Consider the following 26,325-nt stretch of genomic DNA (forward strand, 5'->3'; position numbering starts at 1 on the left):
ATCCAATTGTGCTACTACAGATGTACCAAGGCGTTTCTTCTTTCTGTGCTCTTCCCGGTGGTCATTCCTCCTTTGGTAACTGCTGTGGATACACAACAGTCCGTCTCTAGGCACTGTGGTTGTCTGCAAGGGTTTTCCACATGGCAGGGTTAATGTTGCCAGCCTTCATGTTCGCAGACATCTTTGCAAACCAGAATTAGTCTGCCAACAGGCCTAATGCCTGAAGCCAGGCTCCCCATAGAGCATGTCCTTGGGGGTCCTGTTATCTTCCATTGTGTGGGCATGACCAAGCTCCTGGCAGGTGCAAGTTGCCCATGTCTCACTATCACAAAGCAGTGTGCTCATCTTGGTATTGGACGTTAGCATCACATTCTCCCATATCCTTTTGGAGAGGCAAGCCATTGCCGTAGATGTTTTGCCAATACACTTGTCCAGCTCAGCATCAATGGAAAGGTTGTTGGTTATGGTGGAACCCAGGTAAACAAAAATGTCTACCACCTCTACTACATAGAAATTATTGCTATAAACTGTGTAGATGGATGATTTAATCAAACCTTCAGATCTACATGAGACCACATAGACTGAAGCTAGTGCACATTAACACAACACAGAGTTTTAGTAAATGAAGTGAAGGAAAAATTGTGTTTCAATATCACACATTATGATGAAATCTCATTAAAATTCAATAGTAACAAAATCCAAGATAACAATTCACTACACATATGAACATCTGGCTTAATGAAGGTTAATTTACCGATTCTGAGAATTCTGAAACAATGACCAAGATAGAGTTGTGTATTGGTCTTTTATAACAAAACTTCAAAATTTCAGTGACACACACCTTCCATGGGGAGAAAGCATTATGATACTGAATACTGCCTTTTCTTCTCCTGACATGTTCCTACTCTTCTCTTTGCATATATGAAGACCATGTGCACAGAAAGCAGCACAGGAATTGTTTACCAACATTTATACCCAATGGCAACTATGGAGGCAACGTTCAACTCTTCCTTGATGCCTCCCTCTTTCACTTGCAGCTGTTTAAAAAGCTCTGCTGTTGCTGCTTCACAGAAATGACCAGGAGAAAAAGGATGGAAATAGCAGCCCTGTTCCATTTCTGTGGATCAAGGAAGACTGAAGCTCATTGAAGATTGAAGATCATTGAAGCTAAGTGGCCTCGATCCTCAGAAATGGGGCAGGGCTGCTCTGAAGAGGAATAAGCCTTTACATTACACTAGAAAGAAATGGAGACTATAGGTGATGGCTCACAGGATGAGGTACAAAAAACCAGATCCATCCCCACTAATGCCAGCAAATGATTACCGTATTTTTCGCCCTATAGGACGCACTTTTTCCCCTCCAAAAATGAAGGGGAAATGTGTGTACGTCCTATGGGGCGAATGCAGGCTTTCGCTGAAGCCTGGAGAGCGAGAGGGGTCGGTGCGCACCGACCCCTCTCGCTCTGCAGGCTTCGCGGACCTCTCCGCAAGCAGTGGGAGTGCTCCCACTGCTTGCGGAGAGTTGCCTGCATGCAGAAGCCTGCGCGCGCTGAGCTCAGCGCGTCCAGGCTTTGCGGACCTCTCCGCAAGCAGCGGGAGCCAGCGCTGGGCTCCCATGGCTTGCAGAGAGCTGCCTGTTTGGGGGCTGGGGCGGGGGAAGCTCGGGCCTCCCCCGCCCCAGCCCCGCACCTGGGGGGGGGGGGGAAATAATTTTTTCCCCTTTATTTCTCCCCCAAAAAACTAGGTGCGCCTTATGGGACGGTGCGTCCTATAGGGCGAAAAATACGGTATCTGAAAAGCTGCTAGTTCATATGCTTGTTTTGGAAATTTTATTCATCTGAGTTCTATTATAATTATTACTACTACAACAACACCATCATCACTGTGCATGGGGTTTTAAGAGTAACTTAACCAAAGTACAGATCCCTGCCTTGAAGATCTTATGGTCTATAAATTTCCACAGTTGGGAGATCAACACAGAGGAGAAAAGGGAAAGATGCAGGTAACAAGAAGCAAACATGAGGACTCGTGGTTATAGAGGCCCCCAGTCTTTTTAACATTTACATGAAACCACTGGAAGCTAACCCAATTTGGTTTCTATTGTATTACACTCATGAGCTCTGCATAATTATTCTCCAGCTTTATTACTACAAGGAGTACTGTACTTCTTCTAGCCTACATCTTCCTTACAAAAGAACTTTGTATAACAGTATCTGCTAGAGATCATCATAAACTTACAACTGTTTTCTGTATTTCCAAAAAAAAGGGAGCTCCTTAGGGTGTTTCTTGTCACAGCATGCCTCTGAGACTAACAAGTTCTGATTTCCTCCATTACCATACAAGGATCCAATTCAGAACTCTGTTGTGCCATGCAGTGCTGTAGGCTACTGTATTCTAAATCCCTGGCATTCTTTACCCTGGCAAACCCCAGGCATATCTTGTGTTCAGACTGCATGGTTCAGCTGCTGTGCAGCAGCCAAAGAGGTGTTATTGTAACTAATCCTCAGAACAGTACCTACTAAGAAGCTACAACTCCCCTGAGCCCGATCCACAATGGCTGGGAAGTGCTGCAGCTGTGCCAACTAGCTGCAGAAGTCTGATGGGTGTTCTACAGCTGACTGCCTATGTCATCCCCAACCCGTGGTTTGCCCGGGATTTGATAGTCCACCCGCCCACCCCCTGTTTTCTCTCAGAAACCCCTAAATTGGAGCAAACATCAACCTCTATCAGTTTTCCTGGATTGACATTTGTTCCGATTCAGTGGTAAACAGTGGGTTTTCCTGGGGAAATGAGTGGGATAAATGAAATACTGCTTGGACCCGTGTCTAGAAAACACGGGGCAAGTGGAAAACCTCTCAGGCCCGTGTTTTCTAGGCACAGGACAAGTGGAATTGTGAACAACCTTGAAGTTCATGGTTATGGGCAGCTGAGCAATGAAATATTGAATGTGTTAACTTAAGAAAGGAAGTGACCTGTTGAGCCCTTAACAGTTTATAGTAATCTGGAAATAAGCATTAGGAGGAGGGGAGAGAAAGAATATTTATGCCATAAAGTTGAAGAAAACCACAAACCTTTATCCCTAAGCAACACTCCACCTCATCCCCACCTCCCTGCAGTAATAAAACTGGTTCAGGCTGACAGCTAGTTCCAGTTCTGAACCCTTGGTATATACCAGTGGTTCCCATAGCTAAGTACTATGGAACCCCTGTTTTTCAAAAGCCAAGCCCCCTACTTCTGAAAATTCTGACCACCAGTTGGGAATCACTGGTATACAAAATAATGGGAAAGAAAAGAGGTGTTTTCTATGAGCCCCAAGCAGCAATCCAAGGCTCCAGTTCCATGCTGAGTGGAGCCTAGAATTTAGGTTGGTTTTATTTTTATTTATAAATTTTCACAAATAAAATACAATTGATCAAACATTTTCCAGTATACATTCACTTAAAAAGTTGACTTCCTCAGCTTTATTCTCAAAGTAACTTTTAGTGCTGATTTACTCTAAACCTGATAGTGTGCTAACATATTTACAATAATTTTCTAGAATTTAGGTTCTGAGGCAACATTGCAATATTTCGTTGTTGGTTGCCATTTATAGCTTCCTTTAGCCAAGTCAGTAGAAAAACTGGAGCTCTCCTAGAATTATCATGAAAGGATACACTAAAATGGCAGTACAAGTCAATGCATAGAAACCTCCCTCCTCAAAAGATAACAAAAAAGAAGTGGAATAGAAAGGGGGCTCTCAAGTTTCTCCAATATCAGTACAGTAGCCATCTCTGGACAATGAAGATGAAAACACATAAACAGGCTACAGATTCAGGTGTAAAGTGTATAAATGTGAATGTATACAAACTGCCTTACCTTTAATATCTGTGCAGCGCTTAGGACATGTTATGCACTTTATAAGTGTTAAATACACTATTATATCTTTGCAGGATATAATTTCTTGCAGACATATGGCTAGTAGGGCCCCTCAGATGACCCAGTTTTAAGTTAATTCTCCTTATCTTCACATTGAAATGCCTATTATATGGGCACACGTTTTTAAACTACATCTGCATCCCTCGACTGGTTCCTCCAAAACACTCAAGGCAGCATGCATGCTATTATTTAATTCTTATAACAACCTTAGGCTGAGACAAAGTGGCCTCATTTGCCTGCCACTTTAAGCCACAATTAAGGTTAACTATGATTTGTGCTGGTAAACAGGGCTAAATCACGGCTGCTTTGCTTCTTTGCCATGCCAGCAAGATCTAAGCTATGATTTGTTTTAGAGTTACAACTAAACCTGGCTCCAAACAAATCACAAACAATAACCAAGGTTTGTTGGTCCCATGCATCAGCACAATGCACTTTCACCTTTAAACCATAGTTAAGATTAAGTGTGCAAACCAGCTCAGTGACTGGGCCCAAACTTCCAAAATTGCCTTTAATTCAGGTTCAATGTTCTGTCCATTGCATTGGCAAACAATACCTTGCTGTCCTTACTATCTCTCTACTACATCTGCAAAGTACCACCACTGCCAGTGCTCTTTGATCAGCAAGATACAAATACAAGATTGTATCAGAATGAATTATTCTCTCAAGTGTGTCCAGCAGTTGGAAAAATACATAAATCACAGTGCCAGGATAACCCACTCACAATCAGAAACCAGATTGCTATCAGATACCATGTTTGGACAGAGAGGGCAGACTGAGAGAAAGATTACTATAGTTATCCTAAAGCAGGGATAGGGATGCTGTTGGCCTACATTATCCCTGACTACTGGCCATGCTAGCTAGGACTGATGTAGGATGGATTCCAACAATATCTGGAGGGCCATAGGCTTCCCATCCATGTTTCAAAGTTTTCAAAACCAAAACAAATATCCATTCAACTATGAAGGGATAAACAGTTGGGAAACAAAGTATACCAAGCTGCCACAAAAAGGGGATTCATGAATAAACAAACAAAAGCATCTTTTATATTATTTGATACGCAGGTGATCTGTTCTGATGTACAAATTTTGTAACCAGAGGCTATGATTGTCAATGGATCATCTCTCCTTCTGTGTAGAGTAACTTACAAAAACAATCTTTTAAAAACATGAAGTGCAGGAATCTTGGCATGTTTGAAGTATCAATTATGATGCATGGTGTGAAAGTTTTATGATATGCCAAATGGCAGTCTAAGCTGGAGAGCATTCACAGTTTGTGAAAGACCACATCAGATTTGCTGGGCTTCTGATCAACCCTCTCTCTGGACCCAAATTTTCACTTATTGCCTAAGATACCGTTCTAGTTTCATTTTTACTGCAACTGGTATACTTCTTCTTTGAAAGTGTTAAAGAGATGATCATACATTCTTGTAAGTGCTATGTGAAGAAGGAAGACAAGAGGAAAGCTTTGAGTAAGTGCATACCATTTATCTACCTTACATATCTTTTCTTACCCACATCCACCCTGTATTAACAATCCTAAAAAACAGATTATTCCGCTTCTATAAAGAAAACCAGCATAGCAGTGCTTGATAACCTCTTCAATACAAACACCCCAGTGGCTCCCAGCTTCAGATAATTCCAAAACACCAACCTTTCCTTACACAGTCAGCATTAAATAAAAGCCATTTTTCAAACAAAGGAAACTAGTGGATTAAGCAGAACCATTTTTTCCACAACCTAAAAAAACAATGCCTCATGTACAAGAAATCACATAAGCACTTCACAGCTCTTCTTGAACTTCATGATAATGGCATGTTGTATAAAGAATTATTAGCACTTAATTATTCCAGTGGAGTGAGATTCGCATTATAGACTCATTTTAACAAATGGGCAAAAAGTACAGATATAGATAGATAGATAGATAGATAGAGAGAGAGAGAGAGAGATAGATATTGCTTTTAAAACTCTTCAATAACATAATGTCAACACCTCTTAATTTCCTGATGCAAAATAGTACAAAAATACATAGTTACATATAAAAATAAAATATTACATTAATACAATGTTACTAATATATATAAATCAATATCAATTATTCCTCAATTATTGATTTCAACTTTGCATCTGAACTTCAACCTTTCACAGGAAACAGAAACCACAAGAAAGTATTCTTCTGATTTTATAGACAATATATTGGAGCTATGGTTACTAAGATTTGATGCTTAAATACACAAGCATCAATAAGTAAGTTTAAACTGCCAAAACACTCTTTGTAAACTACTCTTAAATACACAAGCATCAATAAATAAGTTTAGTCCTTAAAGTGCCAAAGCACTCTTTGTTGTTTGCTGCAACAGCTGCATATACTAACCTTCTGGGATCAAGAACTTCGGATGTTATAATTAATTTATACTTCCTTTCATTCTGAAGACTATCATTCTTCAAAAGCACATATGAAGGTTACATTATGACCTAGGCCTTGGGTGACTTCATAACCGCAGAAGATAGAGAAATGATCCAGACAACAAAATGTTGTGTTATACTTAAAAGACTCTAAGATGCTAGCATACCAATGATGACAACAGGGACTACATAATTATTCAGACTTCAGAATATTATTGCTTTTGAAAGATCCAGCTTTTGAGCACAAGAAGTTCCAATAATCTTTTGGAATCGAATGGGATTAAACACAATGGGCTTGTAGGCAGAAATACTGCTGCAGGAGGTGGAGGACACCAAGGATACCTGATGGGGGCTATCACAAGTCAAGTTAAACATTAAAATAAACGCTTAAATTCTTATCAGTCACCACAGTGCCTTTGCAATCACTGGTCAGAACACTGTAAGCAACTAATGCTTCTTATTGAACTAAGTAAAATAGTGCCTGCCTCTTATGTATTGCTTTGTAAAGAGTGTCTAGATACTGGCTTTTTTTTAAAAAAAATTGAAAATACAAGAAGGGCTCAAAAGGGGGTGGCTTTTGCCCTGCAAAACAGTTTATATATTTGCAGAAACAGGATCGAAGAGTACATCATAAACAAATCAGTATTCACAAAGAAATATTTAATCACAGAGTAAGACGTGGGAAATGCACATTGTTACTGCACCACATAGTAGCTGGAGCCCCTGGTAAGTCAGAGGGAGTTGTCCTTGAAAGTAATAGGAAACACACTCACACCAAGCAACAATCAGATTCAATATATGTTTTGCAATATGCAGCAGAGTAACTACATTTCATGTCAACACAGTTTCTCCACATCAAAGGGTAGCAAGTAGATTTCTAGGTAGACAGTGTTTTATGCATGCTGTTGAATACATTATGAAACATACAGCACTAATGAAACAGCATTACTGAACATGTATAAAACACTTTAGAATGTTCAAAGTACTTCAGATACATTATCTCAGAAATCCTTGCAACATCCACATAAGATAGCCTAGTATTAGTCCCATACTGCAGATAAAGATTGAGGCCAAGAGATAGTGACTTTTCCCAGCAAACTTATGACTGAGGTGAGACAAACTGGGCAATTTCTCAACTAGCTTGCTACTCTAACTTCAGGATGAAAACTTTCATCTTCCAGGACTGCAGTTTTTAACCATACACGTAAAACAAGACTGCTAACCTCCAAGTAAACAGACTACAATATCTTATCTGGTCAAAGTGTTAACAGAAGACTTCAGACCTTTGAGGCATCAGGTTAAGAATGTTCTTTATTTGGAGGCAGATTCCATTATGATGAGAGTCACTTGACAATATTCATTCACTGACTTCTTAGGGAACAGATATTTTAATTTCAGTTATTTGGAAGTTGTAATGTAAATTCACAAGATGGGGGGGGAATCTAAAACCTACTGACCTTACTAATGAAAGCAACAGCATTCCTTTGCTTTTGGGGGGCGGGTGGGCACAGCAACAGGTAAATACTATTCAAGGATAGCCAAGTATACTGATATTGTTTGATAAAAGCATTTTACATCCACCACACCTTTCCTTTTAGCCCATTTTAAAACATCTGCTTTAAACTTCCCACTTTGCCAGGTCTCACAAGTGGGTGAAAACCTGACTTTGTTTGATCAGCAGGAGAGAAAACGTGCAGAAAAGGACAGGGCTCCCAGTTTTACACCAAAGGTGGTTTCTGCAGGCCCAGCTTCAATTACCCCACATCACCTGAAATTCTCTCTTCTACACAACTGTAAGAAGCCCTGCTGTACTCCTCTGCACCTGCTCTTCCTAGAAAGAAAAAAATCAAAGCACTAGAAGCTGACTTATACCACAGAATTTCTACTCTGACTAGCAATTATCTTCTAGGTTCGAAGACAGGGGTCTTTCTCATCACTTGATAACTGATTCCACCCAGCACCACCTTTCTATTTTAACAAGAAATGCTGGTAATTGAAACTAGGACCTTCTATGAGCAAATAAGCACTACTACTGAACTTTGGATCTCTCCCCAAGCCCAAGTCACGAACACATATACAAGATCTGGGTACAGGTTGAAATTAAAAAGTGGGTCCTCAGTCTAGTAAGAGGCTCTTCAGGTATGAAGTTTACGGCATGTAATGCCTTAAGAGAGAATATAATGAAAATGATATACAGGTGGTACATGACACCAGTCAAGCTTGCAAAAATCTATCATTTGCCCGATAATAAATGTTGGAAATGTAAAGAGACCGAAGGTACATTCTTTCACCTTTGGTGGACATGCCCAAGGATTAAGACTTTCTGGGAGATGATTTATAACGAAATGAAAAAGGTATTTAAATATACCTTTCAGAAGAAACCAGAGGCCTTTATCCTGGGCATGGTCGGCCAATTGGTGTCAAAGAAGGACAGAAATTTCTTTATGTATGCTACAACAGCAGCAAGAATACTTATTGCAAAGTATTGGAAGACACAAGATTTACCCACCCGGGAAGAATGGCAGATGAAGGTGATGGACTATATGGAACTGGCGGAAATGACTGGCAGAATCCGAGACCAAGGAGAAGAGTTGGCGGAAGAAGATTGGAAGAAATTTAAAGTTTATTTACAGAAACATTGTAAAATTAAGGAATGTTAGAAGGATGTTGGAATGAAGTTATGTGGTTTTAGCAGAAATGATATTAAGTAAAATTGGATTGTTAATTGGTGAAAGAAGAGAATGTAAAATTACAGTATGTTAAGATAAATTATTAGGATAAAAACAAAGATGGAAAGGATTTGCTGAAATATCTAATTGAACTGGAATACAAAAAAGGGAGGTGTGAGGAGGTCAAGGAAACAGGCAGATGAAAAATAAGTTATGGGAAGGTTTGACTTGTTTTTTTTTCCTTTTTCTTAATTGTTGGCATTTTTCTGTGTTTTTTTTCCTTTTTTGTCTGTATGTATCTATTGTGATGTATTGTTTTGTTTTTTCTTGTTTAATTTAGTGTTTTCTTTTTGTAACCTTTAAAACTGGAATAAATATTATTATTTTTTTTTTAAAAAGGCTCTGAAAAAGCAAGTCTTCAGTCTGCAAAAGAAAGGGGCTGTCAACATTTCACTCCAAGTCCCCAGCCCCACTAATTTTTGACAACTGTTGCAATACTGGCAGGATCTCATTCCTACTGCAAATGTCGCATACACGACCAACTACCAAAGTAATCACAACCAGAAAGTCTGGTACTGTAATATCAAGTGATGGAGTGATGGAGAAGGCCAGATACCCCCAAGAATACAATTGGTAACTAAGCTCAACAATCAAGGAGTCAATGTGTCACTGGAAATGAACTGCCATCATTATCAAGTCCTGGGATTAAGAGAGAGGGGGAAATAAAACTAAGAAAAAACAAAACTTTCCTGCTTTAATATCCTTCCCCTGCACCCTGCCAAGAATCTATCTTGTCCAATTTCAACCACAAAACAACCCTATTCTGCCCAGCTGGTAATGTCTCTTTCAAGCCTCCTAAATGAATTTCTCCTGTCTGTCTTGACAACCCTGAACTCGTACTAGTAGTTTAACACACCCACCACTGCCAATTTGAGAGTTATGTTTTAACACCGAAAGTTAAACATACATTGCACTCAGCAAGCCATTTGTGTTTGAACAGCCGAATCCTAAAACCCTACCTCCTCAAAAATAAAGTTAAACGGGGCTTCCTTCCAGGTATGCAAGCACAAAACTGCAGCCTTAACATCCAGAAACAAACCCTATCAATCCTAGTTTGTTAGTCGTGCTGCAACCTCCCCCCGCCCCCCGCCCCCCGCCCCCCTGCTTTGCTTGCTTTCCTTCCAGTAGTGGCATTGCGCTCAGCCCTTTCAAAACTAAACCTATACCCACCAAGTCTGACGGTTTCGCTCTGACCCGCAAACGGGGCGAGGTTGGAAAGTCAGCCAGCCCCACTCCTCGTGTGATTTTTGCATTGAAATCCTAAAACACACGCACACACATTTACACACACCTCAACTAGCAGAGAGCGTTTCCCTTTTGAACGCGTAGCCGGGCTTGACATCTGAACAGCCATGCTCAGGGCTGCGCTGTCAATCCCCGCGGCGGCGGCGACCCTTCCCTACTCGGCAGGTCATTCCCCCGGGGGGCTGGAAAGGCCGGCAGGGAGAGCCCTATCCGAGGGGTTCACCAGCTGGGGCTAGCCGCCACCATCACCATCACCACCAGCCCACCCACCCAGGCTCCTTCAAGCCCTTCGCCTGGCGGGCCCGGCGACGGCTGCGCTACTCACAGTCGAGGTGCTTCTTCTTGGGGCCCATGACTTCGTGGGTCGTGGCCTTGCAGACGGCTTTAGCGACGGCCGAGCCGGTGACACTGTGCTGCGCCGCCGTGATCCGGTCCGTGATCGACTGGCCCGACATGTCGACGACAAGGAGGAGGAGGAGGAGAAAGGTGGTGGTGGTCGCGCGGCCTTGAGGCGCCTTTCTTCCTTTGGACCCCAAAATGAAGCGGCGGCGGCGGCAGGGCGAGGAATTCCCCGGCGCCCAAATCCCCTCAGCAGCAGCGGCGGCAGCCCAGAGAGTAGAAGGAGGAGGGCCGAGAGGGCAACGGGGCGGCAGGGAGGAGGAGGAGGGCCGGCCACCGCCCCACCAAGGAGAAGCCCAGCCCAGTGCACCGGCCTTGTTGGAGCCTCCTCCTCCTGCTGCCGCTGAGGGGTTCAACCGAGGCCAGGCGGACGGAGGCTCCCTCCTTCCCTCAGATGACTCCGGCTCGCTCTGGCGGGCGCCTCTGCCTCAGACAGATCCTCTCCTTCCGCTTGCCTGCCTGCTTGCTTGTCCGCCCTCTCAGCTGGGACCCCGTCCCCTTTCTACCTCCTCCTCCTACACCACGCCTCCCTCCTCCTCCTCCTCCCCCTCCTCGCCGATCTCTTTCCCCCTTTCGCGTTCCCACTCCCAGACAAAATGGCGGCGGAGCTGCGGCGGCGTCAGGTGACGGGCACCATGGTTCGCCCGCCTGTCGCGCTTCCCTCCACGCCTCAGCCCTCTCGCTGGTCCCGGGGGGATTCCGCCCGCCAGAATGTGTGCCGGCGGGCGGGCGGGCGAGCTGGTGGTGCTCACACACACACGCTCCTTGTCTTACAAGCACAAGCACGTACACTCGCAAGTGCACACACGCGCCAGGCTCGCTTCACCATCCATGCCTCACCCTGTCATACACACTCACTCGTCCCATCCCTCACTGTCGCTCCATCTCTCTCACACACACCTGCACACATTCGGTCCATTTCTCCCTCCTAACAGAAGCTCACTCCAGCCCTCTTTTTCTGTCTCTCTCATACACATTAGCTCAATCTCTCTCTCTCACACACACACACATTCACTCCAACTCTCACCCAAGCTCATTTCTCTCACACACATAACACATATAGCACACATTCCCTAGACTGGATGGATGGGAGGTTGCCTGGTCTTGATTGGGTTACATTCCCTCTGAAGGAACAGGTATGTCACTTGGGGTTTCTTCTAGATCCTTTGTTGAGGCTCAGGTGGCCTCAGCAGCCCTGAGTGCCTCCCATCCACTTTGGCTGGTGGCCCAGTTGTACACCTATTTGGACTTCTGTCATCTTATGCTCTGGTAACCTCCAGGTCAATTACTGCAATGTGTTGTAGGTGGGGCTGCCTGTGAAGATAGTTCAGAAACTTCAGCTGGTGCAGGATTTGGCTACCTGGTTGTACACTGGGGCAAGAGTTTGAGCATATTACACCGATCCTGGCCCAATTACACTGGCTGCCAATTAGTTTCCGGACCCAATTTGAAGTGCTGGCTTCAACCTATAAAGCCTTAAACAGCTCAGGACTGCAATACCTCAAGGATCACCTCATCCCATTTGAACCAACCTGGATCCTGCCATCGTCATGTGAGACCCATCATTGTGTGCTTCCTCCATGAGAGGTCTGGAGGGTGACAACATGAAAACGGGCCTTTTCCGCAGTGGCATCCTGTTTGTGGAATGCTCTCCCCAGGTAGGCTGTCTTGGTGCCTTTGTTATACACTTCTTCTTTTTTACCAGACAAAAAGGTTTCTCTTCAACCAAGCGTTTGGCTGATTAACATTCTATGGCCTTTTCAATGTGTTGGGGGTGGAGTTATTGGTCTCTTTGTTTTATTATGCATTTTGTGTTCTCATTTTGCATTTTATGCTGTGAACTTCCCTGTGATAGTTGGATGAAGGGCAGTCTACAAATTTAATAAATCATCATCATCATCATTCTATTGATCTCTCTTAATACACACACCTCATCACTATCTCCCACACACACACTTGCATCCCTCTCTCACACAGGCTCCCTGCTCACTCTATCTCACACACGAAAACATTTTCTATCCATCTCTCACTGTCTGCCCACCTCTCTCTCGCACACAAACACAAACACTCCCATCTCTCTCACATGCATGCCCTCCGTATCTCACTCATGCTCACATACATACTGTTTCTCTCTCACACATGTCTCTCTCACGTAGACATGTGCACATACCGTCTCTCTAACAGACATACAGTCATTACATCTCTCTGTCTCACACACTCGTTTTATCCATCTCTTTCACACTCCAACTCTCCATCTCACACACATACATGTATCCCTGATGGGTCAGACCAAAGATCCTGTGCCTACCGTACTTCAGCATCCTGTTTCCCACAGTGGCAAGCCAGATGTCTCTGAGAAGCTCACAAGCACATCATCATAATTACTGATATATTGCTTCCCCTCTCATTGGGACTCATGAGGGCAATAGCAACACTTTCCTGCTATTTTTTCCCTCTCCCCAACCAAGCAACTGCTATTCATAATACCTCTAAACATGGAGGATTTGACTGAACAAACATTAAGCTAACCAGCCTGTAGTTTCCTGGATCTCTTCAGAAAGTGTTAAAAAAAATGTCATTACACGGGCCACTTTCCAGTTCTTGGGTGCAGAAGCCATTCTTGGGGATGTTACATAATTTTGTTAGAAGATCAACAATTTCCTATTTGAATTCTTTAAAAATTCTTATCTGGATATTTTCTGGATCCAGTGGCTTGATTTCATTTAATTTGCCCATATGCCCTAGAGGTATTACCATTATTTGTCTTCATTCCTCTGACTCCTTTCTTTAGAAAGTTTAGGCACAAAGATCTAACATACGTCTTCTGTAGTAAATATAGATGCAAATAAATCATTCAGCGTCTCTGAAATCTCCTTTTCCTCCCTTATGCAGCCTCCCTTTCCTCCAAAGGTCCAACCACTACCATAGCCTGTTTCCTGCTTATAATCTATTTTAATAAGTCGTTGATTATCATGATTTTAAATTGGGGTTTTTTTGGGGGGGGGCAATATGCCTTTTTGCCTCCAATAGATTAACCATGTGTGTTAACCATGCTGGCAGCTTCTTGGCCTTGGTGGTACCTTTGCTGAACTGGGGTATATTCCAACTCAGCTTCTGGCAAGAGTGTCCCTTCAGATGGCAGTAATGCAGCAGCACTGGAGAAGCATTGCAGAACAACTAATAAAGCAGAGTGATGTTTGGATGGTCCAGTACAAATCCACTATTAATATGCTATTATTGCGTTAATGGCATGTTGCAGAATACACCTGCAAAAATCCTCCCACTGTTCTGGAGGGCTCCTTGATCATTTTCCATGTACAAAGCGACACCACCTTCAGTATGCCCTTCTCCAAAGCAGTGCCCTCAGAAGCTGAAAATGTGTTGTTGTTGTTTTTAAAAAGACTAAATCCCACACGGGTTGAAAAGTCACTGGGAAAGGGGGAGGATATGTTCAATCATGAAATCGGGTTGTGAATCTGCAGGTGGCGTCAGTCGCTGTAAAATTCTGTACCCTGTTTGAGGTCTCATAGGTAACTGGGCAGGAGGTTTAATTCAGTCCCTAACTGTGTTCCTAGCAGATAAAATATTGGAGGAGGAGGATTGAGAGGCACAAAAGAAGCATTAAAGTGCCAAATTATGCAATGCTCCTATAGGAGTTCATCTGCATGACATTTATTCAGAGCAACCATTTGCACACTTCAGTTCCCTTTTTGACAGGAAATTTTGTAATTTTCACAAAACATAGCCTTGAAATTGAGACTGTTGCCAAAGACAGGTTTTGCTCCCATTTAACCATGTTAGTTGTAATTACTAGCTAATGTAAATGTAAGCATGCTGATTTCAGAATTCTTCTCAACTAGAGGAGTGGCATAAATTTAGCAACTGCACTCCTCTGAGAGTGTTAAAATCATAGCGCATATCACATACCCTATAACCACAGTACACTATGAAAATTAAAATATGTATGTTAAAACATGAAAAATTGAAAACCCTGGTGGTTTCCATTGTTACTACTCTAATGAATGAAATGTTGTAAATAAATAAAGTAAATGGACCTTCAACAAAATATTGTATTGTTCCTATTCAGAGACTGTACACACTAACACATTTGCAGAACAAAAGCAGTTTTTCTCAATCCAGAATTATCCATGCTCATCCTCGACATGCTGCCTTCAATCTAGATTGAGTCTGCAAAGGTTGGTGTGGTTACTTGATAATGTATTTTAAAACCCTCTCCTTGGTTAGTTTATCAATGTCTTTTCCTCCCTGCACATGTCCCAGGTGAATGAAGGAAGTGCTGATTCATTCTTGGTGTGTATATATATATATATATATTTGCTTTCGTAGATTTTCACGGGTACAGGAATGCAGGTTTTGGTGTCCTCGGGTGTCTTCCCGTGTAAAAGTTGGGGTGTCTAGGCGACGTCGCCTAGACACCCCAACTTTTACACGGGAAGACACCCGAGGACACCAAAACCTGCATATATATATATATATATATATATATATATATATATATATATATATCAATCATAAAATTTACACACTGCTTGAATGTAACAAAAATAATCTTAAAGCTGTTTACAAAAAGATAAAACAAGAAAATCAAGAAAAAAATTAAAGTAATAGTTTTAGAACATATAAAAAGTTAAACCACTAAAACAAGCTTAAATTCACATCAACTTTCTAAGCACCTATATAGGCTTGTCTAAAAAGAGTGTAGCAGGTGCCAAAAAGAATTCAGTGAATATGCATGCTTGATATCGACATGCAGGGAGTTTCAAAGTCTAAGTGCTTGCACACTAAACCATCACCCACAATGCTGTTGGGCAAGTGTGGATACACACACCCCATATCTGGTTTTGCCTACATCTGCTTTCAAATGAACAAATTGGGGTAATGCAGAATCAATCTGCAATAAACTATTTTCTGAATGAAACTAGTGTTTGAATAAGTGCTTTCCAGGGGTAAAAAAATACCGTATTTTTCGCCCTATAGGACGCACCGGCCCATAGGACGCACCTAGTTTTCAGGGGGGGAAATCAATGAAAAAAATATGATTTCACCCCCGCAGCTCTGGGAGCAGCGGACAGGCTGCACGCAGCCTGTGCACTACTCCAAGACCTTCTTCCTGCTTTTGCGGGAGGTGGCGTAATTCCCCCACCTCCCGCAAAAGCCCACAGGAGCCGCGCGACTCCTGCGGGCTTTTCGACCAGGAGGGAGAAGGGACTGAAACGGCCAGTCAGTCCCTTCTCCCTCCTTGGGGAAAAGCCCCCAAGAGCGGCACGCTCTTTAAAGGCTGCGCGGCTCCTACGGGCTTTTCTACGAGGTGGGGGAATTCCCTCACCTCCTAGAAAAGCCAGCAGAAGCTACACAGCCGCTTTAAAGAGCGCCTGGCTTTTGCCTGCTTTTGCGGGAGGTGGGGGAATTCCCCCACCTCCCGCAAAAGCCCACAGGAGGGAGAAGGGACGGACTCCGCCAGTCTGTCCCTTCTGCCTCCTTGGGGAAAAGCCTGCTTTCCCCACTGCCAGCCTCCGGGTTGGAGAGTAGCAGGAAGGCTTCGTGCGCCTTCCCACTGCCCCCCATCCTCTGGGGCTGGCGATGGGGGAAGCGCTGCTTTCCCCACCGCCAGCCTCCAAGCCGGGTTGGAGAGTAGCAGGAAGGTTTCACGCGCCTTCCCACTGCCCCCCATCCTCTGGGGCTGGCGATGGGGGAAGCGCTGCTTTCCCCCACCGCCAGCCTCAAAGAGCAGACTCTCCTGGCTTCAGCAGAAGCAACGCGAAGCCTCTGGAGCGCAGGCTTCGGAGGCTTCGCGTTGCTATCGCTGAAGCCAAGGAGCCTGCATTCGCCCCATAAGACGCACACACATTTCCCCTTCATTTTTGGAGGGGGAAAAGTGCATCTTATAGGGCGAAAAATACAGTATTCTGTAGCTCTAGACTGTGTGCTGACTGTGTAGAAAAAACAAGTAGACAGTCTCCATTGATTCTGGGATATATCATGTACAGAGCCACAGTTGTAGCCAGACTGTCAAGCACTTTTCCAGGATACTCCATCCTGTTTTCTCTCCTCCCCCCAAGTAAGTCAGCATTATATAACCACTGAGCATATTCAGGGTGTCTCCAAACTGCATACCCAAACTTTAGGTTTATGCAATTAAAATGGATTAAAGCACCAGAAATCCACTTTAAAAAAAGAACTGGACTTTTTGCGGTCCAGAAAGTGGCAGAAAAATGCAATGGAAAATGTGGAATTAACAAATGATTAACAGGAAAACATATAAGTGCCCCACAGACAAATTGGAATGAGTGTAGAACAAATGCTCAATGTCTTATAGATACCCCTTTAACAAACCAGTACCAATGCTCAATAAATAATGGATATCATCCACATTCCATGTAAGCTTTATGCAAGCTAATCAGGATGAATGCTCAATAAATAGGTCATCTGGAGGATCCCTCAGTCCTTATTGGGTAGTTTTGGAAATGATTTCTGCAGGGGGGTTCCTTTGAACCTCCATGAACATGTCTGGTGCCATTTGAGCTATATAAGGTTCTGTTCTTGGATAATGAGTTTGGTTTTAGTATAATAAATAAATAAATAAATAAATAAATAAATAAATAAATAGCAGGGGGGCTGCTGAAATCAGATGGATAGCCTCTTCCAAGGCCAACAGGGAGTGAGGAAGAGGCTGTGGCAAGTCATGTGGTGACAGCTTTGCGCTGACTCATCTGGTGTGGCCTTGTGACCTGTGGGTCCTGAACTATTATCTAATGCACTCTGGACATGGCCAAAAGTGGCCACATGGGTGGCAATCTTAAAGTTGAGAAGAAAGTGATTGTCAGAGGCAGGTGAAGAAGAGTCCTGCTGAGCCAAGGGGCATGGCCACAATAATTTAGTTTGCTAATGTGATATCACACCTTTAGGTCTTCTAGCACTGCTCTGCCATTCTTCACTATGAGTATAGCTTTGATATGAAGATAACCAATTCTGTAATTCACTATGGAAAGAAAGCAGTTGAATGCACGTAATACATTCAGTAGCTAAATAAATAAATGCTGAGTTGCCCTGAGAGAAGGAACAGCTGCAATCAAGCGTGATGGTGGTCTTGTGATAGGGACATCTGTCCATTAGCACCTGGACTGTGACAAACAACAGGCCATCAAACAATTACAAATCAGATGGAAACAATATTTGGCGGCAAGAAAACTGGATCTTAGCAGTCTGTCTAGAAATGATAAGCTCTCCAGTGCATGATTGGTCTAGAAATAAGCTGCTGTCACACATTATCAGTTTCTATTGTAGACATAATAGCCTGCATAGCAACATATAAAATTATATCCTTCCTACTGCAATTCATTGGGAATGTGAAGAATGCAACTTGCAAATGGCATCTTTTTCACCCCTTCCCCCCCCCCCTTTTCTCATCCTTCTCTTAGCCCACCTTTCCTTAAGTCAGAGATAGCCAATACGGTGCTCTGCAGATCTGGTTGGACCACTGGCCATATTGCCCGGGGTAAATGGAGCTGGATTCCAATGACATCTGGAGAGCACCACATTGACTTTGTTTGCCCTAAGTATAGAACCATTACATCCAAGTTTCCTTTACAACAGAAGCAACACCGTTTTGGGGTATTAATGCTATTAGCCCCTCCATTCAGTTCAGCGATGTTAAGGTCCTGAATGAATCCTTTAAAGTTTATCTCATTGCTTAGTATCTTACAATTCAGCATACGGATGTGGAGGAATCTGTTGTTGTTCACAACTCAAGATTCACTTTGCACAAAGTCCATCACTGTGTCTCAAAGTCAAACCTGATGCTGTTCAATAATGAAAAAGATAACATTTTGTGCAGCATGAGCCTATGCATATTTAGCCAGAAGTGCGTGGCACGCTATTTGATGCAGCTTATTCCTAGGTGCTGTGCTTTCAGCTCCACCGTTGTATATCATTGTGAGGCTGCTCTTGTGGTACACCAAGACTTTATCATAGAATCAAAGAATCATAGAATTGTAGAGCTGGAATGCCAGTACAACTAAGAGGCATGCTTCTGAACGAGAAGCCACTCCCAACTGTTATCTCCTTTAAACACTCAAACTCTACCATGGGTGTTCTAGCAAGTTTTAACCTCCACCCTTTACTGACACTGAGTTCCTCAACCAGAGGCATCCCATTTTGTTTCCTTCAGGCTTTGGGAACCTAGAAAGATGTACAGAAAGTTGCTTCATATTGACTCAAACCTTTGGTCCATCTAGCTGAGTATTTTCTACTTTTTCAGGCAATAGCTCTCCAGGTTTTCACACTGGAGCCTCTCACAGCTCTGCCTGGAGATGCCAGGAACTTCTGCATGCTAAGCAGATGCTCTACCAATCTACTGCCCTCCAGATGTTTTCAACTACAACTCCCATCAGCTCCAACTTCCACTTCCTGCTTGTAGCACATCTGATTCTGTTGACTTTGCCACTGTCTGCTGTGCCACTCTGTTGGACTCCTGGGTTCTGCCCCTTCGCCTCTCTCACATGTGCTCAGGAGCAGAGAAGGCTGGTGCCCTTTGGAACTGGAAGAGCAAAAGGCAGGGAGACCAACAATATATAGAGCCAGAACAAACGGCTGGTGGAGCAGAGACAGCTTATCCTAGTTTTGTTCCCATCCTTCTGCAGTTCAACAAAGGCAACACTGCAACTAAGGAGGAAGACCTTGACAGCCAGTGCCACCCCCTGAGATGCATGTAAATAAGGAGGTAGGCAGGTGTAGGGCTGGCTAAGGTTGGTGGAGTATTCTCAATTATCCTGATGGACCAGCCTCCACATCTCAGGAGTATCCTCATTTGTGACATGGATAAGAGCACCTGGCAAGACTAGCTGGTTCAGACTCATCTAGTCCTTAATCCTGTTCTTAGAGTGGCCAACCAGATGCCCATGGGAAGCCCACAAGCAGGACCTGAGCGCAACAGCACTCTGCTCACTCCAGTGGCATGTCGTCATAAGGGGAATAGGCTAGTCCCCTAAATTTTCTGCTGGTGCCTCCTTCCCAAAGTCCAGGAATCTTCTGCCCAGCTTAGGGAGGTAGGTATGAGGCTTTGATGGGTCCAAGATCTGTCCTGCCATCTTCCCAAAGACCACCCGGCTTTTGGAAGGAAGCAGGAGTACTCCAGCATCCTGTCAGAGCCCTGGCACTTCCTTTGCAAAGCCCAGGAAGCTTCTGGCTGGCTTAGGGAGGTGTGATGCTCACGTGCGCGTATGTCAGGACATAATAATGTCACACGCATGACATCCCCCCATCCTTCTTGCAAGTTGGCGCCTCTGGTCCTAACTGTTCCCCTGTTAAAAATTTCGCTGCACGCCACTGGCTCACTCATGATTTCCAGCAACTAGTCTTCAAGAGCATGTTGCCTGTCGTACCAGAGGCAATTTATACAGTAGGTCCTGACTAGTAGCAACTGATAACCCTATCCACAAATTTATCTAAACCCCCTTTAAAGTTGTCCAAGTTGGGGGCCATCACTATATCTTGTAGTAGTAATTGCAGGGGTGGGGGGGCACTTCATTCCATTTTTAAACCAGTGCAATTCACTACCCAGTTGCTTTGACTCTGTTTCCCAAAGATGTGCAATTGGTGACAGCTGTAAAGACACACACACACACACACACACACACACACACACACACACACACTTGTATTGAGATGACAATGGAGGCTTTGAAAAGGTTTCCAAAGTCACATTGCATCTGGAATGGGTTGCTTGGCAGAGCATCATTACAGTGAAAACAGGATCTTTCTCCTTGTTGGGCTCATTAGGCTCCTTAGCATTAAAACAAACAAATAAAGAACACAGCCCCAAATGCTGGAGATAATCCAACGGCCATGTTACACAAAATAAATAAATAAAAATGCACTGCTTGAAATACAGATCTTTACAGCAGGGAGCATGTAATTAAACCATAGATTTAGAAGCAAAAGCATCATTGCAAATCTAAATGTACTGCTCATATGATGGATGGATGCCAGCCTATTTCCATTTAGAGATCTACACAGAAGCTAGGAGCGTCTGGCTCCCATTTATTTTCTTCTTTAAAAATCTCATTGGTAGTGACAGCTCTGAAGAAAAAAGTCTGCACTTATTTCATCTGTTACAGACTCAAAATTATTATGGAATGCTGGGAAGCAGCCTCATTTGAGTTGAAAATAAACAAAATATTTATTTATTCAATGCATTTATATCCCACTTTTTTCTCATAGGAGCTCAAAGTGCTGTACATGCTGCTCTCAGCTGGAGATATTTCATTCAAATTGGTCCAGCCACCCCAGATTCTCCTGATTATGCTCTATGGTATCCCTCAGGAAGGGACATTTGTTATTCCTTTCCTTCTGAGTCCAAAGCATTACAGGCCCAATAGTAAAAAGCAGTTCAAAGTGACTCTTGTTGAAGGTTACAGTACAGCATGGGCAGAAGGTAGATTGGCAAGGGTTTCTGTCTCCCAGTTGTTTTAGGAATGGCAGCAACAAAACCACTCTCCTTGCCCTCTTCTTGTGAATGATGCTGCTAAAATAAAGAAAGCTCTCTCTCACGCCATAGTTGTCAACTTACAGATTTGAAAATAAGGGACCAGCAGCCTTGAAAATAAGGGATCAGCAGCCAAAATAAGGGACCTGCAGCCTCACCTGTTCCAGGCACTCCAGTCTTCCTGTCCTCCTGCAGTCTGGTCAAACACATGCTGGCAGCTTCAAGAACACTGTCCTACCAACTTTGTAACCAGAGGTTCAACTGAATAGAATCTGAATCACATGCACCACAAGGCCTATGCAGCCTCAACTTAACATAGCTCCCCGGCCTGGCTTTGCACTGCAAAGTTTGCAGCAGCACGTGCAACAAAATGGTGTCCAGCATTCAAAAACCTCCTCAGCTTGCATTAACTAGCCACACACACACAGCCTCCCCCCCCTCCCACGAGATCTCCTTTCCTTTTTCCCCACCATGTGCCCCCGCTCCAGACAGACCTTTTCGCCGGCAAGGGTGAGTGGGCTGTCGATGACGTATCCATCCAATTCCGATCCAAGCACTCAACACAGGTATGTTCAACTTCTGAGCCCCTCTGAGCCAAAGGCAGAAAGCCCAGCCAGCAACCAAACGAAGCCTCAAGGAAAACCACGTCACCTCTCCGCTGGGAAGCGCTGAGCAAAGGCGAGTCCCCAGGAAATGTGGCCGTTTTGATCAGCGCAAGGCATGCAAGCTCCACCCCCCAGTCGTTCTTAGACTCCTTATTGGGTGAGCAACACAGCCAAGCAACACAGTTGGAGCCTCCCTCCTCCCTGGCTGGCAGGGAGGGAGGGAGAGGAGCTGCTTCCTTTGAAATTTAAGGGACATCATTTAAGGGACATCCATCAATAAGGGACAGCAGCGGGACATGGTGCTGGAATAAGGGACTGTCCCTCCAAATAAGGGACGCTTGACAGCTATGTCTCACGCACAGATAGAGACACACAATATTTAGCTTCAGGATGTCCCCTGATGCCAATTGCATAATATTGAATGACACACATATCTAGTTGAAGAATATTTGCATTCTACATAAATGTCTTTTGCACCTGGTTCTGGATGGTGGATCTTGGAGTTCTAGTAAAAACACACACACAAAAAAAAACACCACCACTACAAAGCAGACCCTGACGTTTGCTGCCACAGCAACACATTAAAAGGCGATAGTACAAAAGTTCTGCAAACCCCTTAAGCAATGTGTTGCTTAGCATATAACAGGTTTAAAAGCAATTGTCTTAAGGCACATGATGCAGCAGCTGCTAAAGCAAAGCAGGTCTGGAGGTGCCCAGTTCCTTGTCTTATATACCAAGTCAGAACACACTGGTCTCTCCAGCTCACTGATGTCTACACTGATTGGCAGTGGTGCTCAATGGTTGTAGGCAGGGGATATTCCCAGCCCTAGGTAGAAGTGCTGCAGATTGAACCTGGGATGTTTTGTGTGCAAAGCACTAAGCTACAGCCCAACACATCTGAAAGAAAGCTGACTTATACTGAGTCAGACCATTGGTACATCTAGCTTAGTACTGTCAACATTGACTGACAGTGACTCTTCAGGGATCTAGGAAGGAGTGTCTCCCAGAGGCACTTGAAAATGCCAGGGATTGAACCTGGGATCCTCTGCATGCAGAGCAGATGCTCTGCCATTGAGCTATATGTACCGTTTTGAGCTCTTTGGAGGTTGCTTAAGATCTTTTTGCCTAAACGTCAGCTACCAAAAATGGCTGCAGTTCAGAGTAGTTCTTTTTGTCCCCTGTGAGCAGTTCACGTCATTTGCAGGTGGGATTCCTCATCCTTTTGCTGTACCTAATTAGCACCCACAAAGCAAAATGCATTTATTTTCTCAAAAGCAGGTGTGAAATATCCTCATCTCCACTCTACATTTTACATTGAAATGCTACACTTAAAACGCTTTCTCTCTCTCTCCAGCTTCTGCAGACGCAGCATATGGGAAAAGAAAACAGGAAATAAATCAGCAGTTTATATGGACAGGCAGCAGCACTAAGAAAGAAAAAAATGAAAATCACATTGCTGCAAGGCAGCCTTTGACAACCTGGTGCCTTTCAGATGTTTCAGACTAGTACTCCCATCAGCCCCAGTCAGAAGTTAGTGAAGGCTGTTGTAAAGCTTTCTTTTAAAATCAATGCATATTCCTACACCCAAGTATGAAGAATGGTGCTGGGAATTGTAGCTCTGTGAGGGATAGACTACAGTTCCCAGGATTCTCTGGGGGAGGACAGGTGCTTCAAATGTATGATGTAAATGTGACGAGCTTTTGAATGCAGAATAGAGTGTTTTGGAACTCATTAATATCTGCATTTGCTGCTATCAAAGCTCAGAGAGGCAGGTGAGCAGCAAAATATGTCTCAGCTTGGGACAAAAAAGCAAAGCAAAACCGGTTCATGCAAACAGTGTTTCAGGACAGGAGCCAATACATCAGCCAAACCAAGATGTTTTCAGCTGACTTCTGCTCCAGTTACACATTTAGTAATACAATTGCTCCACCACTTCCTGATCTGATATTCACTTCCTTTTTCCTGCTACATAAAAAAAAAACAAAAAACAAAGCAGCTTAACTATTTGGCATGTCCGTGAGAGTTAAACTTGGAGAGCATAGCAAAATGCTTCTGAAAGGGCAAGCACATAAATTCCTTAGCCTAGATTTATATGACTTATGGCATAAGCACATACATTTCTAGCCCAAAGAAAGTTCCACTGAGCTCAATAAGGCTTCCACATAGACTCATAGAATTGTATAGTTGAAAGAGGGTCTCATCTAGTCCAAGCTCCTGCAATGCAGGAATCCTGCCCTCAGCCAATCCCTTGGTGGGCACAAACCACCAGCCTTCTGGTTAACAGTCACATGCACAGACTTGTTATAGCACAGGAGGTATAGGACTGAAGCCCTGAGCTTCCACAGCCATCACCCAACATGAACCACCATTGGCAGGAGCAGCAGCAGGTATCTTCTATGCTTATGATAATACTTCATTCTCTTGTTAATTATGTTGTTTTAAATGTGCATTTTATATTTGACTCCCTTTATTAAATGTTTTCTGTTGAAATGTGTAATTTTTGTTAACTTTACTGTGCTAAATGCTCATTCTGTAACTGACCTCCTTCATAATGTTTTATTTTGAAATCTTTTAGCTTCCTACTAATTATGTTGCTTTGAATGCATAATTTATATTGGACTTTCTTCAGTAATGTTTTATTTTGGATTGTTTGGTTTTTTAATGTGTTGTAAACCGCTTCGAGGTTTTTTTCTTAAAAATACAAAGTGGAAAAGAAACAAAATGAATACTACTAATAACAATCTTCTTGTCCGTGGATGGTCCCATGGTAATGTAAATGAAGGCGCTCACAACCTGAGCATTGTAAATAGGAAAAAAAATATATGATGCTATTATGTTCAGTTTACCTGTTTTGGGATCTGATTTGTTAATCAGGCATTGTGAGCAGAAAGACCAGAGGAGTTGTAAAGTCATTTGTGATTATCTCCTGGCTTAGACCAGCCTGATTTTGTTAGAAACAGCTCCACTGTATATTTGCTCGCAGCAGAAGCATCTTTAGGAATGAAGTCAAACAGGCTTTGTTTTGTAATGTACAGGGAAATTAAGTTCTTAAAATGTCCTATTTTCCCTGCCCACACAACAAAACAGAGCACAAATCCAGTTGACCTGAAGATTAGAGATGGGCGAATCTGTCAATTTCAGTTTCTCTGTTTTTAATTTTTCCAGTCTGAAATTCTCCACATTTCCACACCAGCCCCCATAGTATCTCCTCACTTCCCTTTATCAGCACTTTCTCTTATCTTCAGAGAGATCATTGACTTTCTGCACCTTGTGACAACTTCGTTAGAGCTATTTTCTCAACTTTGCTGGAAGACGAGCTCCATCAGGAGCCTCCTTCACCTGAACTGTTTCTATGCCAGCTAGAAAGCTATAAGAGAACAGGTGCCTGAGTTTGCTTCCAACCCCCATTTCCCTCCCTGTCCCCTTGTGTGTCTTTTTTTTTTAAGGGACTGTCTTGTTTAAATTGATTGTATGCCAGTCACTAAGTCACTATGAGAGCCTTCATAGCTGAAGAGCAGGGTAGGCATCATTCATGCCAATCTTCTTTGCATCCTTCTGATTGTAGCATATGTAACACCAAAGCCTTCAGAATATATACTAATAATGATGAATATTTATAACTGAGTTAGCACTTCATTTTTTGGATGTGTGTATTACTGAATATGCACAAACATCATGGCTACATCTCAGGAATCCTGAGAAACAAAAGAGGAATTGGCATGCTAGCAGGAACTACAAGGTTTGCAGAAATAGAAACAATTACGTGGGGGGTGGGGATTTAAGGGGGCATGGAAATCTCCCAAGCAGTCCAATGAGGACTGTGCATGCTTTAGCACCTACAAAATGCTAAATGTCTGCTTGGAATTGGAAACTAGTGGAGGGGAAATGTAATGGAGTATCCTGGAAAGTGGATATGACTAGATGGCTGGCACACTGTACTGGAGCTTTCCACACTGCACCAATCCACCACAAGTCCCACTTATAAGGCGAAATATCTATATAAGGCTTTCAGTTAGAAAATGTTACAGTGAATACTTATTGAAATGTTTTGTCTGGGCTCATTGATCAAAATGTATGGTTTTGGTCCCAAAAAGTTGTCTCTCGCTCTTTTGGGTGCATGTGCATCAACCCACAGGGAGGATAATGCAATGGAGTCCACTGAAAGAAGACACGGTTGGTTGGTTGGTTGGTTGGTTGGTTGGTTGGTTGGTTGGCTGGCTGGAACTCTGGACAGGAGCACCCCACACTGCAATATTTCTTCATATGCCCCACTTGTAAGAACACAAGAGTAAACCTGCTGGACCAGACCAAGGCTCCACCTTGTCCAGCAGTGGTTTGACAGATGCCTCTTGGAAGTCCACAGACGAGACATGAAGGCAGCAGCCTTCTCCCACCATTTCCCCCCCATCAGTCCCTACCTGCCTCCCCTCAAACTTAGCACCAGTCTAGGTGGTGACCCTGGTGATCAGCTGCCTCCACCTCATTAGTTTCTGTTCTGCCTTTGTAGAACTTGGCAGGATGCAAGAA

The 26,325-nt window shown here is 43.4% G+C and overlaps 1 protein-coding gene and 1 long non-coding RNA gene across 3 annotated transcripts in view; one reads left to right on the forward strand and one right to left on the reverse strand.

Moving 5' to 3' along the window:
- Nucleotides 1-11,241, reverse strand: part of LOC309333486 (phosphatidylinositol-binding clathrin assembly protein-like) — a 43,383-nt gene extending 32,142 nt beyond the window's left edge. The window contains exon 1 of one of the 2 annotated variants that reach the window (XM_081847058.1): nucleotides 10,616-11,241. In XM_081847058.1, coding sequence (XP_081703184.1) covers nucleotides 10,616-10,745 — 130 coding nt within the window. In that variant the 5' untranslated portion in view covers nucleotides 10,746-11,241. The remainder of the gene's footprint in view (nucleotides 1-10,615) is intronic. The other variant, XM_081847057.1, reaches the window with a different exon arrangement.
- Nucleotides 11,242-12,232: 991 nt separating this feature from the next.
- On the forward strand, nucleotides 12,233-25,422 carry LOC309333639. Its single transcript, XR_014152626.1, has 2 exons — nucleotides 12,233-12,347; nucleotides 23,153-25,422. It is a non-coding gene; the product is annotated as an uncharacterized lncRNA (long non-coding RNA).
- Nucleotides 25,423-26,325: the final 903 nt, after the last annotated feature.

Source organism: Podarcis erhardii (assembly GCF_964252035.2).
Source record: "Podarcis erhardii genome assembly, chromosome: Z".
Taxonomy (NCBI): domain Eukaryota; kingdom Metazoa; phylum Chordata; class Lepidosauria; order Squamata; family Lacertidae; genus Podarcis; species Podarcis erhardii.